The following is a 15,355-nucleotide window of genomic DNA, read 5'->3' as shown; positions in this document are numbered from 1 at the left end:
AGCCCAAGAATACTGGAGTGGGTAGCCTATCCCTTTCTCCAGGGGATCTTCCCATCCCAGGAATCGAACCAGGGTCTCCTGCATTACAGGTGGATTCTTTTTTATCAGCTGAGCTATTCAGGGAAGCCGAGTGACAAGGGTCACTGATTACTGTATAGTGAGTGCTTCCAGTGTGAAAAAGACTTTTTGGCATGTGATACTATCTAATGATAAAGATTTTCAAGTTCTATTAGCTTCACATGCTGTTTTACTTTCATTTTAGACCCATCCACCCACATATCTCCTTACTGATAAATACAAGTTTTACATCCTGTTTATGACATATAAAAACATTCACAGACAAGCACTCACACATTCTTATCTCTCAAGACTCTAAGTGTTTTAGGGGACAGGGTGCTCGGGGCTGGTGCACTGGGATGACCCAGAGGGATGGGATGGGGAGGGAAGTGGGAGGTGGGGTTCAAGATAGGGAACACACGTACACCCATGGCTGTATGTATGGCAAAGCCACTACAGTGTTGTAGAGTAATTAGTCTCCAATTAAAATGAATAAATTTATTAAAAGAAAAAAAAGACTATGTATTTTGGAAACCAGAATATGAAGTTAAAGATTCACTACTATTCTTCATCATTTTCTTTGAACCCAGATATTTTTTTTTACTACTAAGGTTGAATACAGAAAAAGACAGTATTAGGTTCTGTCCATGGTTGGAATTAGCAAAATGGATAATACAAAAATCTAAAGGCAGTGACAGCTGGGGAGGAAGGTCATGTAAAGAGGCAGGAGTACCGTTTTCCCTTTTGACAGAAGCATCTTTGAAGTTTGCCAGCCCATGAAGAGGATTATGTGTCAGTCATTAATATACCTGTCAGCTGTGGGAGTGAATCCAATTAAGGGAGCAGAGCGGGAGCATGGGCTCCTAGGTCCTGTCTCAGGATGCTGACACACAACCAGGCCCAAACGCCACCAGAAATAGAAGTTCAACATCGGGAGCACCAAATCTTAACCCCAGCTCTTCTGCTTGTCTGACCATGGGGCCATGGGCAAATGATACATTTGAAATTTTATTCTCCTATGACATGGAGATATTAACACTTGTCTATAAGAACCAAACAATTTCATGTTGTATCTGGCAAGCCGCCAGCACACAGTAGGTCCTCAATAAATACTCCAAATAGTTGTGTTCTACTCTAGAGGGTCCCAGGAAAGATGAGAGAGAGTTTGGAAGTCCCTCTGAGATCTGGATTTTTCATCCAGCTTGGGCCTTAAGCCAGAAGCATCTGAAATCAAATGGGATCACTAGGATAAAAGACACACCTTGGCTGATGCTCCTATTATAACCTGGGGCTCCAAGTGCCTTCCATTACTTCTTTTGTAACGTCCCAGCTCAAAGTAGCCTCAGATGTTAGCAAATACACGGGAGTTGGCAGGCACCCTTCTTGGCTATAGAACGTTGCATGCCACTACCAAAGGAAACTGGCTATAAGTTCAGTTGTGATGTCTTATTATTTTGGTTCAGAATCCCTGGTGTCACATTATCTGTGTGTAACTGTTTCTTCATGTGTGGTCATTTAGTTTAGTTTCCATTTCAAACATGCATGTCCATTGGTTTATTGTTTTCATGTGACAGGACTGCTTGATTAAGATTACAAACTGCTAAAAATCAGTGTCTGTATTTATTTGATCAGTTCCTCACACCATCCAGCAAAGCAGAGATCATACATATGATTTGAAGAAGTAACTATGATGAAAGAGCTCATAAAATGTAAAAGGTGGATGTTCAAGTAACAACCATAATGAAAACCACATACAATTAACAAAATCAGTTTTCATACTTGGCTATTTCATATTCTCCATAGGAAAAGGAGTGCAACAAAGAGTTTTTAACTCTTCCTGGAAATGGGACAGTCAAGAAAGCTTAATGCATCCATTTAAGATATTTAGACTAAGTTCATTACTTCTTCCTCAGTGATATTTGAGAAAATTAACAATTATATCTTTGGACCCTAGAATAAATAAAAAGTAAACCATGGTGATGGACATTAACTAGACTTATTGCTATGATCATTTTGCAATATATACAGATATCAAATTATTACTACTATGTTGTACACATGAAACTAATATGTTATATGTCAATTCTATTTCAATAACACACACACAAAAGGTAAATCATTCTGTTCAAAGATATCCAAATACAAGGTGCTTGTGTGAACATTCTTTTTAAGATGAGAGTATCCTACCTCCTTAAAGTTGTCAAATGCTGATAAAATGATTTCATGCCCGCCTCTGACAAGACAAACGGCTGCCAACAGCTCTAAGACAAGGGCTTTTGTTCTGTCAAAACAAGAAAGTAAAAACTCACAAATCAGTGAAAGTGAATGAACGATGAGTCAGCTGTTCCTTCCAAGATGAATATGATAATAAATATTTGCCAGTGTATTTTTTTAAATGTTTACTAATTAAGGCACAGTTAATATTAAAACACATACCTTTTAAAAACCTTTATGATCTTCTACACATGTGGCTTCTCTGGGGTAGCAAGTTTGCAAGGCATATTTCCCACTCCCAGGATTACAAGTTACTTATAAATGAAAATTAATTCTGTGAAGATTAAGTCTTTTTGTTCTATCATCAAGTGACTCAGTGTAATATGGTCGAAAAAGTACTTTTTAATAAGTTAAAGAAGATAGGAAACACAGAATTTTCAATAAAATCACCCATTGGATAAATATTTTCTCTGGTTCTGGAGTCAAAGATATAATATCTGCTGAAAAAGTTCAAAATCAACCGAAATCAATGTCCTGTTAATACACTGCAAATCTGCTAATTTGCAGTGACTCCATACAAGTCTCCCATGATAATGCAAGCTTCCAAAACTTCTTCCCATACAAGATCTGAAAGGAACTGGCTTACAGCTGTGCTAATACAAGAATGTTTTCTCTGACTCAAGAAAATAAAACTTCATCTAAAATATTTTTAGAAGGAGAACCTTAGAAATACAATCTTAAGTTTTCAAACACAATGTCAAGGACAGCATTATTTCTTCAGAGTATGATTACTTCAGTATTTCATCTTTTTTCTGGAATAAAAGCTATTGCCAACCTCTAAACAAAGATCATTCTGAAAACCTACAATATCAATTGTCTTAAGAAAAATGAATAATGGCTTCCCGTGTCAGATAGACAAAGAAGCATGACTACTTGAGATTCTAGTAAACTTAAGGAAGCAAGCACAAAGTTGCAAAGGCATTCATCAGGGGAAGCATGAAATAATAATATTCAACATTTAAATAGGATTTACAGTTTGCATTGCATTTTCAATCACAAAGGATGTAACTTCTAATCACTTTTTTTAGCTGAATTAACAGTTTTCAGATGTGCAATCCTGTCAGAGAGATCTGATAAAAGGGAGTAACTGTGAAACATAGACATGCATTAGAACAGAAAAGGCATTATACTAACTAAAATAAATTGACGAAGACAGGCTTTTGGAGGTAATCTGTGAAATGAATAGTATATGGCACTTGCCTTAATAGGAAAGTGAACATGAAAAGAAACCTGCATGCAGTTATTTTTGTTTTGTGGTGTTGCCTGTTTGGTTTGGTAATAAAAGTTACAAGTGTAAAGGTTGCAAATGAAGTGTGGACAAGCGGTAGTAGTTTTAGTGAGCTTTCAGCTAGGGCTGTATCAAGATTCTCCTGGCTCTAATCCTGACAACCTGGCAGCTTCACGCTCTTCACCAAGTTTTGCTAAATTTGCAACGATGCTGAGAACCAGGCCTCAAGAGGAATGAAAGCTTGAAGAGAAGGGCCAGAGTTGTCACCAGTTTCTCAACTCTGCCACATGTAAAACTGTAACATTGATGAAAAGAAAATTCTACTTAGCTGAGGGGTCTACTGGCAATCTGAATTCAAAAAGTCACTCTTGAAAGTTTCCAAACTCAAATTTGATTCTTGACGAGCTCTCTGCTGTCCCTAGTTTGATTAAGATTTGGACATTATGAATCCAGCTTACCTTGGATTCTTGTTGTTCAAGCTTAGTGCAATCTCGTTGACAGCATGTGGGTGAGACATGACCATGTTGAAACCATACTGAAACAGGTATGGAAAAAACAAAGCATTAGGAGTTATTTCAGAGGACAGCCAATGTTGATTAAAAAGCAAAAACCTGAAGTTTCTACCTAATGTAATTTTATATCATCATCTCTAGCACAGTGTCTGCACATATTTCTCTATGAAAAATTTCAGGAATGATGCTATGATCAAGGTACTATATCCCCATTCTCTATGAATAAACTATATGTGTCTCTATCAAAATGATGAAAAGGCTCCAGGCCAGTGATCTCAATCCTGCTGTTTGGCAAAATCACCTGGAAAAGTCAACAAAACAAAACACCAGCTCTCTGGGACTCATTCCAGGTCAATTTATTCTGAATCTCAAGGATGGGGCCCTGGCATGTGAATTTCTTTGAGCTGACTTCACTACACAGCAGGGTTGACAACCACCACTTCTAAATCCCTTCTCTATCAGCAATGGCTCTTAGGACCCAAAGTCTAGGGAAAACCTGCTTTGCTCTGAGGCATGTTACCTCATTCTTCTATAAAATGAACAAAGCTCAGTAAAAGGATCAAGAATCATTCTCAATTCTACCAAGTTGAAGAATTATTCCTTTTCCTGCAAACTCTCAGCTCATGACCTTATTTCCAATTACACCCGGAAAACATAAGCATTAGGGAAAAAACTTCCAAAAGCTCGCACCACCACATCAATACACCCACACAGATCTGTGGCTTCCCTCCTTACTTCTTCCTAAAGATGAACTGTCCACGCTCCCATCTAAGTCATTCCCCCACTTGAGCTCTTGATTCCAATCCCTCTCACTACTCAAGAACATTATCAGTCCTGTCCGACTCTTTGTGACCCCATGGACTGTAGCCCACCAGGATCCTCTGTCCATGGAATTCTCCAGGCAAGAATACTGGAGTGGGTGGCCATGCCCTGCTCCAGGGGATTGTCCCGACCCAGGGATCAAACCTAGGTTTCCTGCACTGCAAGTGAATTCTTGCAGTGGATTCTCTGGTGGCCAGAGAAGACAGAACATCATCTGCTCCAACAATTCTTCCATTTCCCCATCATTATTTTTCTCTCTGACTCACTACCATTAGCATAAAAAACATGATGCAAATTCTTTCATCTTAAACAACAAAAATAGAATCTCTCTGGACTCTACAACCTGTGTCCAGCCACTGTTTCATTTCTCTGCTATTCTTTCACAGCAAAATTCTAAATTACTCATGGTCTCCAATTCCTCTCCTCCTCTTCTCTCTCAACACCATGTCCATCAGGCATCGCACCCCCACCACTCCAACGAAACTGTATCAAGATGATCCAAGACCTGCACCTCGCTAGAGCCCATGCCAGTTATCCTCATCTTACATGACTCAGCAGCAGCACTGGGTGCAGCTAACCACTCTCCTTCCTGCACTTGGCTCCTACTTCTCGGCTGCTTCCCGGTCAGCCTAGCTAGTATTCCCTCATCTCTCTGACTTTAAACAGGGTGCCCAAAGTTATTTGAGACCCAGCTTGTTCTTTGCTTTTCTGTCTATTCTTGCTGATATCTTTCACTCCCCTCACTTTATAGGCCATCTACTGACTCTCAAACTTGTAACTCCAGCCCAGACCTCTAGACCCTGAACTCCCGACTGGCATTTCTGACCACCGATTTAAGATCTCTATTTAGATGTCTATGGACATCTCACAGTTAACATCTCTCCAACTGGAATATTAATAAGGTCTCCCAAATCTGCTCATCCTGCAGCCTCCCACGTCTTAGTAGACGGCAACTCCATCTCAGAGGTGCCCAGGACAAACCGCTGGGAGCTGTCCTTGACTCCTCACCACACCCCCACTGCTACTGTCCTTACCACCAAAACAAAATCAGCATCTGGCCACCTCTCATCACTTCTGCTGCTATTACCTTGGTTCATACCACCATCAACATTCACCTAAATTAATGCAACAGCCTACTAAAAGGTCTGCCTCCTTTTGTCTTTGCCTTCTGGAGTCAATCCTAACAAAGAAGCCAGATGGATCATGCTAAATTCCAGTGACAGATCAAGTCACACTTATCCTCAGAATCCTTCAACAGCATTCCAGTCAGCATGAAGCCAATGTCCTTTCAATAACTTAAAGCTCTACATAATCAGGACTCCCCTGTAACTTCAGATTTCACCTTCTACTCCTCTCCACTTATTCTGATCCAACCAAACTGACCTGAGCATACCAGACCTATTCCTGCCTCAGGAACTTTTGCACTTGCCCTTCTCTCTGACTATAATTTTCTTTCTTAAATATTCCTTACCTTGTTCCCTTATTCTAGTTGTTACATAAATGTTATCTTCTCCATGACACTTTTCTGGCTAGCCTATTTAAAACTGAACTTGCATTTTTGGCACTTATTCTTATTTCTTGATTATTTTTTCTACAGGACTTAGTTCTCTGGAGCCAGTCTTCCTCAGTTCAAATCTGAGTTCACCATTTATAGCCATATGTCTCTGTGTTTCAGTTTCCTCATGAGTAAAACAGGAGAGTAATATTACCAAGCTCACAGGACTCTTGAGGCTTAAATTAAGTAATAGGTTTTAAAGTACTAGACTGTAGGATGCACTGCATAAGTGTCAGCTTTTATTTCATCACTATTATTATCTGAAGTGCTATATAGTTCACCAATTGCCTATCACTCTCTCCCCTCAATAGAAAGTAAGTTCCCTGAGGTATTTATCTTTTTGCTGCTGTGTTCCCTACGCCTAGAATAGTGTGTACTGGGCAATGCTCAAAAAATTAATTGACTGAAAAAATAAAAGCATGTTTCCTTTCTTAAATTTAATCTGGCAACCTTATGTTGGGTTTGAACTCTAATACTGATCTATGTATTTACCATCTGTTTCTATTTGGATCCACCTACAGAATTTGTGTCAATGGGATAAAACCCCGTTTTCTTATTTGAACCATGTCTAAATTCTCAGCCATGGTCTGATTTTATAACTATACTTTTGACCCTTCAGCTCACCGTAGATACTCCAGGCTCTAATTCCCACTCTGTGGTTAGGATTAATCCCACATACTGTAATTAGTAACTCCCAGTGATTCTCAGAGTGAAGATAATCTGTATCAGTCATCTAAGGAGGACTCTGCTGTTCTACCAAACATCCTCTAAGTGCTTCTCATGAAGATTAGGAACCACAGGGTCCAACACACAGTAATTATAATTCCTTGCCTGTCATCACATAACCCTTTGAGGAACAATGACCTACCCAGTGTGTAAGATTATTCATTCCCAGGTTCCTAAAGCTGTTCCATTATTGCCCCAAACCAGTGGCTTACTCTATCTCTAACAGTCACAAACACTTACCAAGTGATCTAGACAAGCTTACCACTGGAGGAGGAAAATGTCTTCCCTTTAAACACATTATAAATCAGAAATGCTAACTAAAAGGGCAACGAATTATGAGCAATAGAAGGAACGAGATCTTTCTTCTCTAAAAAATGTCATTAAATCCTGATATTTACTTCAAATAGAAATACAAAGATATCAAAGAGAACAAGATTGAGTCTGATGATTTCAGATTTTTTTTTAAGGATTATAAACAGAAACATACCTGATAATTCATGATGGCACGTAAACACATGATACAAACATGCACGTCATCTTTCTTACTCACTAATCTTGAATTTTTCAGGGTTCTTCTGCTTGGCAAAGTATTGTAGCTACAAATAAAAAGGGAAACTTCCATAAAACTAAGAATTACTTTCTTAGCATGGGCAGATGCACTTTAAAAATGGACACTGTTCTCTGTTTGTACCTATACCTAAATGAGGATTGCAGGTCAAACCACCACTAATGAACCCATCACCACAAGCACCCCATCACCACAAAACTGTTTCCACAGACTGTGAGGCCTAGACAATTCCGTGCAGTTGTTATCATCTGGTCAGGTCATATACCTGTGGACAGTGACGCTCAACTCCATTCACAGTATATAACAAATCAGACTGTACATGAGACTCATCAATAAGTCAGGCTCTAATTTGCAGACCAAGCTAGATTTGCAGACATGACATGCACACAGATTACATATGTGAACAAGTAAAGGGGTAAAACTCAGCTTATACAGAGATCTCCTATCATCTGACCCAATTTTAACTGTACCTTCCCATCACTGCTTTCAAGAGTCCCTGTTTCAGAGTTTAAGCCTAGGCAAGGTCATACAGCTGTCATATCAGCCTGTGATACTGAATTTTAATATGCAAAACCTAAACAGTATATATATGCCTCCACACCCTCACCCGAACTCTGGTCTAGCAGGTAAAACTGAGACAGAAATGTGGTGATATTTCAAACAGTTAGGATGTTACAAGGTCAGGGTTCATTCTGGAGACCCTACATTACTGGGCCTTAGTTCTCCCTTCTGCAGATTTATCAGAGTATACAAGGCATAAAGAGTGACAGTGTTAAGATGGGGAAAGTAGAAAGATGACAATTCTAAGGGTTTCATTATGAGCCTTAAATGACAGCTTCAGAGGAAAAACAGGTAAGTTTTTTCTGCAACTCCAAGCCTGAAAGGAAAGCAAGTTTCAAAAGCCATCAACTACTTTCCGAAAGTCAATGACAGAAATGCTCCACAAAAGAAGCTATAGACCTTCCTTCTCCTTGAATTAAGCTAGTTAAAAAAGTTTAAAGGAAGCCATGATTAATATTAACTGCTTTCAGAAGTCTCACAGATGCAGATCAAGAGTTTAAAATTGAAATGACAGGTTTGTCTGCAACGGTTCAGCTGAGCAGAACTTTGACATTTTCTATTCAAAAACTATCAAACAGAAAAAAAAAAAGATGATTCTTTTACATAAACCTACTAATGAGCCAAAGAAATTTTTGAAAAGCATCCCAGTAAGTCACTTGCCTCAACATACCTGACTGTGAAAAATCTGGTTCGCTCATGTTACTTTTAATTTTTCTAAGGACTGTCTGCTTTCCTCACCCTGGAAAACAACATTTCAGCAATGCAAGATAGCCTAATTCAGTTTCGAATGCAAAAACAAAGTTCAGGAAACACATTCAGATTTCGCTGTTCGTAAGCCTAATAATACTTTGGCCACCTCATGCGAAAAGTTGACTCATTGGAAAAGACCCAGATGCTGGGACGGATTGGGGGTAGGAGGAGAAGAGGACGACAGAGGATGAGATGGCTGGATGGCATCACTGACTCAATGGACACGAGTTCGAGTAAACTCCGGGAGTTGGTGATGGATAGGGAGGCCTGGCGTGCTGCGATTCACAGGGTCGCAGAGAGTTGGACACGACTGAGCAACAGAACTGAAGCCTAATTTCAACTTCTAAAATACAGTTTTAAAAAGGTGTTGCACTCTGTCATAACTGCGGCCCAAGCATGATGGCTGACACACCTGACCGAATTCTCACAGGATCTGGGGCTTCTTCAAACAACCACATGACTAGTCTGACCCAAGAATCTGTAGTCTTCTTGGTCTATACCCAAAGTTCTCTCCCTTCCTCTGCCCTTCTGAATTTATTTTAACCTCAGGTTTGTATTTCTTTAGTGGAATCACTTGTCTGTTTTATAACAGTTGATTAGAGAGAGAGTTATTTCTAACAAAGCAGCGGCTATTAGTGTAAAACAAAGAAATCTAAGTTTTAAAAAAGAAAAGGTGTTATAAAGGGAATCAATCATCCTTTGCTAAATTATATTTAAGTACAGCAGTGACTGCAGAAGATAGATTGACCAAAGCCAACTATTCTTTAAGGAACGTGGGACAGGTCATTCACACAGGCACATACTTCTCCATCACTTCCAAATAAAGTTAAATGATTCCAGCAAGCAGACCAAACTTACACATTTAATGGTGCTTCCTAAGAGGCATAAAGTAACATAGCAGGTTCCTCCCTTTTATTTATTAATCCATAACTTCAGCTATACCATAATAAGACTCTTTCTAAGAAGGAGTCCTTGGCCTTACTAACATTATTTGCAGAAACCAGTAAACATTGATTATAATATCCTACTTACTAAACATTAACACAAAAGACTTGCATTTGTTGTACGTAGTTAATCTCAAATATATTTTCTGAATCAACATTTGAAATATATTTAATATGAAAAAGCACATGGATACTTATCAATATTCAAAGAGTTTAGAAAGCATACAAAGATGTCAATAAGTAAAATTGATTAATGTTAAAATAAGTAAAAATTTATTAATGTTATTCTGTTCTTTAAAAAAAGTTGAACTTTTTTCTAAAGTGAATGATAGTATAAAATTAATTTTTCTCTGATTTTTTATTTATATAAAAACATAATTAAAGGCAACATTTTAACTTGTGTTTAAACACCACCATAACCAGTAACAACAACCAACCATAGTATTATGGTTTAAGGAGATCTGTGATATTATTTACATCACCTTTCCTGACACAGACGAGAAAAATAATGCCCCAGTGATGTAAATCTACAGAGCAAATAGACGTAAGAGATGAAGCCAGACCCCCAAGTCCCCTCACTGGAATTCAGGGCAGTCACTTTCTACAGGTTGCTTCTCAACCTGACTCATCTATCAAGTGATCACATGAAAAAGCTACTACCTACAGCCATATGTGCTAATGAATTCCCTGTCAAAGGTTCCCATTCTGTCATCCCAACAGAGTTTTCTGTCCTGGCTCTTAACAGGTATCTTTCCCCCACCCCTCCAATAATTATCCCACCATATAGAATTAAGGCTTAGGTGGCTAAGAAAAGCAGTATCTAAGCATTTTCAGAACACAGTGGCTGATCCACTCTGTAAGCAAAGTTTTCTTTTTATATCTTTATCCTCAATTACTTACCAGGCAAGGAAGGATTTTTTTTTTTTTTAACTTAGTAATAAATTTTTCTCTGTATTTTTTTAAATTTTTCTCTGTATTTTGGAATTCTCATTCAAAAAAAAAAATTTCCCCTGTTAAGTAAATGCACACCTGATAAACGTCACAACTCTTTACCTCGGCAGAAATGAAGTATTTGCAAACAACCAAGAATCACTCTAAGTCCCCAAGACTAGATTCTAGGGACTGTGTCATGGGTCAGCATCTACATTAACCTACTCTTCAGCATGCACATTTTGTGGAATTTGACCATTTATGCCATGAGATATTTGATTTACTTGCTTCAATTATCACCTGAGTAACTTTCCACCTTTTACCTTCTTGAACATGTTTTAAATCCAGCTCCAATGAACAATATCAATACTCTCCAAAGAACACATCCACATGGAGCTGGTTTTAATAGATCCTCAAGTTGACTCTAAAACACCAAAATAATTAGGACTAACAATTTACTACATTTCAACTTTCCACGAGCACTCCCAGATGGAATGAGCAATCTTAAAGAACTGGCCTCTGGTGCTTTATCAACCACAGGAAATCAAACCAAACATTGTGTTTAAGGCCCAAAACTGGTTTTCCCAAGCAACGACTCTTTATGCTAAACTCTATCAAATGCTAAGGGAAAGATCAAGGTGTTGCTTCAGCCACCATCTAGTTTAGAAAGCAAGAGATTTTATGGATAACTGTGTTAAGATGTTCTCTGTCCACACCTCAGCCCACCCCTTCTGCTGCATGCCCGTTCCAATGTGTAAAGTGAACTCAATAATTGAGTATACACACCTGCACATCACAGTACACTGAAGTGATAACAGGCGCCCCTCAAACAAGAGCACTTTCTCGCAAATCACAGTACTGAAAACCCTCATACAACCTTTTCTCAATCAAGTCATATTAGACCAAGTTAATACAGACTGAATCATGGTAACTATCTTTAGGCATATGAACGTTGCTTGAACGAGGCTCTAATTCAAGAAGTAGAAAAGGAAAGGGCAGACTGTGGGGTAAGTATCAGAAGGTGACATACAATGAACATAACTGAACATGAAATGTTCCTAATGCAGACTTGCTTTTTAAATTTATTTCCAATTAGTGGATAATTGCTCTATGGCGTTGTGTTGCTTTCTGCCATGCGATGGTGTGACTCAGCTACATATATACATACATCTCCCTCCCCCACCTCTTCCCACCCCACCCCTCTCGTCATCACGACACTGAACTGAGCTCCCTGCATTATACAGCAGCCTCCCACTAGTTACCTATTTTACACAAGGGAGTGTGTATATATCAATGCTACTCTTTCAATTCGTCCTCTCCTCTCCTTCCCCCATTATGTACACAAGTCTACTCCCTACGTCTGTGTCTCTATTCCTGCCCTGCAAACAGGTTCATCAGAAACAGTTTTCTAGATTCCATATGTATGTGTCTAACATAGATTAAAACACACCATCTCACAAATCTGAGTAATAGAATCACAAGACACTTCCATTCATCTTTATCTATATTTAAAATTTTCTACAATGGATGTATAGTATTCTCCAAATAAAGAAAAAGTTACACCAAAAAAAACCTCTCGCAGATGGTCTAGGTTTACATTCATCTGAAGACAGAAAGCTAACTAGATCATAAGATGATAACACTTTTCCCCACTTTAATCATCCCACGGAACAATGTTTCCCAAAGGCCTCTTGAGTGGAGAGCTGGTCCGTAAACAGACAGCCAAGCTGAGGGTTTCTGTGAAGAGGCAAAATTCTGCCACAACACATGCAGCGAAAGACCCAAGTATCATCAGAACAACTAAGCCTTGCAAATCCTATTCCCTGGTGCCACACACAGCCACCTGGATGCCAATAAAAACAGAATGTCATGATTAAGTTTCCAGAGAAAACTGATGAGGGTGATTGATTAGAGCCACACACCTCTATCAAGCATATGAGTCACACGGATTCACTTAGGTAGGGCTGGAACATCACAGCAAGAATCCATCACCAATTAAAAATGCAAGCAACTCACATGAAATTAGTCATCGCAGTGAAACACTGCATACACAAGGTGCTCATGCATAGTCAGGTTAACACAAGTAAATATGATGCAATGTATTATCTTTAAAAGGGTAGATAAGGGCACATCCGGTTCTAAGCCACAGCCCTTGAGGCTAAGCTATCTTCACCTTTCACAAACACTGATCATCCCACTTTGGCTATTTGAACAAACTTTCCACAAAGACCTAAGTTTTACAAGGATGACATCACTGCTCAGTAGAAGATATGGGTGCTTCCATGGAAAACTAATATCCTTGGCATGTGCTCTGTTACAGAATTACATATAGCCAAACAAGTACTATAATATTTTCTTCCAGGAGTTATTATGAAACATATAAAACAGGGCCACGTTGGAGATTGCCCCAGTGCATTGTGATATATGAAAAAGGCCCAAGTGGGAGGCAGTACTAGCTTCCCTATGGTCTCCTATGGATAACTGAGGCAGATATGCTCAAGTCTTGCCCCATGTAACATCTTGAGTGACCTTAGATTTTTTCAGCAGTAAATGGTGCATGTTCCCTTCACTGAGATTTGAAATTGGCTTCCGCACTAGTAGCTCCCAAACCTCAAGGTACATCCAGCTTAATGTAGGAGGAGGAAGAGAAAGCAGGAGGAAGAAAGGCGGCAGCTCCATTCTGCCCCCACTCCACTGCCTACCAGGCTGGTGGTTTACACTCTGATTATGGGAACTAACGGTTTTTGAGGCTACTGTGAATCTAGAGAAGGAGGAAGGGGAACCAGCACAAGTTAAAGTATCACAAAGTTAGCTATTCTCACTGAGATTCAGTTGTTTTTCCTAAATCGATGTTTCCCAGATTGCTACAAGACTTTACTCTCCAGAGGTCTGAAACAGTTGACTCTGGCTTATTTTGCTGATTTTCTCATTGCTTTCATGGGGCCTGTACTTCACCATTTTCACTGACATCTCCTAACATTTAGAGAATCCTAAGAACCTATTCATTCTGAATACATGTAACAATTCCTTCAAGTTCAAAGGAACAGTTAAACAAGATTCTGCAAGAATTACATTTCTCTGGAGACTTGGAGCTGGTTCTTTAAGACATCAGGATCGGAGAACTATCGAATAGAAAAACAAGGGCATTCCATATGTATAGAGGGGCTGTGACCCAATGCCTGAACCACGAGGTTAGGGGACTAATTGCCTTCCTGACTACCCTTCTTCCTCCAGACAGGCAAGCAAGAGTTGTGAGATTCTAGGTCTGTGGACACAAAAGAGGGGTTTCCCAGAGGCAGAAAACAACCCCGAGTCCAACTTTTGGAGCTCCTGTCCTTTGTAGAAAAGATAATGGAGAAGGGATATTTAGGGTTGTTGTTTGAGGTCTCAAGAGTTTTAAGGAAATCCTGTTTTTTGAGAGGTCATTTTGACAGGAACACCACAAAATTTCTCCAGCACTCTTCTCCATCGACTGTGAGAACTGCCTGCACTCTTGTCAAGCACTGAATGAAAACCAAACATTACCCTCACATTCAAAGATAGTAAGACACTATCTTGGAAGAACCGCCAGTAGTATTCACCAAGTTCTATGTGTGTGGAGAGAAACATGTGCCCAAATTGACTTAAGATCAAAACCAAAGAAAAATGACTCTAACCAACTGCATTAATTTGTGCACCAGTATTTTATAAGTTACATGAAATAATAATAAATGTGGAAGTTACAGTTAATGCTAGTAGGAGTAAAATGCATCAAAAATTTAAGCAACTGTCGCAAGTAAGTATCTTTTAAGAAACCTATACAATGTGCCCTGTTTAGTACTATAGAGTCAGCTGTGCCGCCTACTTCACTCGTGGCGATCCATCTGCGCAGGAGCTGGCGGTGAGTACCTAGAGCAGCAGGTGCTACGCAGAAGAAGCTATCTCTGCTTTGAAAGACTGTTAGAATGACTGATTAGAGAGAGCCAGCCAATTGATTTCTAATAAATGACAGGGCAACTCAAACCTAGATTTCTGAGTCCAGAAAGCAAAAAGAATGTCGAGGTCAGCAGACAAAACCTGGGGAAGTAGCTCTCTTGGATCTACTTGACCACAGAGTAGATACACAGGAATTTCTCTGACCAGGTATGTAGTCAAGCCTGAACGATATACAGTGTCCACTAGAGTTCCGGTGATAACCATGTCTTGCTGTCCTTAAACCACAACTCACTGTAAGAGTCTAAAAAAAAAAGCTACAGTAATTCTGAACGAGTTCCTCAGGTTTAAGAATGTACAGACAAGTGAGACTACATCAATCTAAAAAACACAGTAAAAGAAAGAGTGAAAGGTAGCCTAGGGAATGGGAGAAAATAATTTACAAACCAAATATGTAATAAGTGGTTAATATCCAGAATATATAAGAAACCGCCACAAATCAATAGCAAAAACAAA

At 39.2% G+C, this 15,355-nt stretch overlaps 1 protein-coding gene across 5 annotated transcripts in view; it reads right to left on the bottom strand.

Moving 5' to 3' along the window:
* FMNL2 (formin like 2) overlaps positions 1 to 15,355 on the bottom strand; it is a 326,764-nt gene that overhangs the window by 60,416 nt on the left and 250,993 nt on the right. For all 5 annotated transcript variants that reach the window (XM_065931549.1, XM_065931550.1, XM_065931548.1 and 2 more), the window contains 3 exons: positions 7,662 to 7,770; positions 4,018 to 4,094; positions 2,245 to 2,338 (listed from right to left, as the gene is read on the bottom strand). In XM_065931549.1, coding sequence (XP_065787621.1) covers positions 2,245 to 2,338; positions 4,018 to 4,094; positions 7,662 to 7,770 — 280 coding nt within the window. The remainder of the gene's footprint in view (positions 1 to 2,244; positions 2,339 to 4,017; positions 4,095 to 7,661; positions 7,771 to 15,355) is intronic.

This window comes from Muntiacus reevesi, chromosome 3, assembly GCF_963930625.1.
Source record: "Muntiacus reevesi chromosome 3, mMunRee1.1, whole genome shotgun sequence".
NCBI classification, from domain to species: Eukaryota; Metazoa; Chordata; class Mammalia; order Artiodactyla; family Cervidae; genus Muntiacus; species Muntiacus reevesi.
Note: the sequence above shows the minus strand (reverse complement) of the source record. Positions and strands in the feature narration are given on the sequence as shown.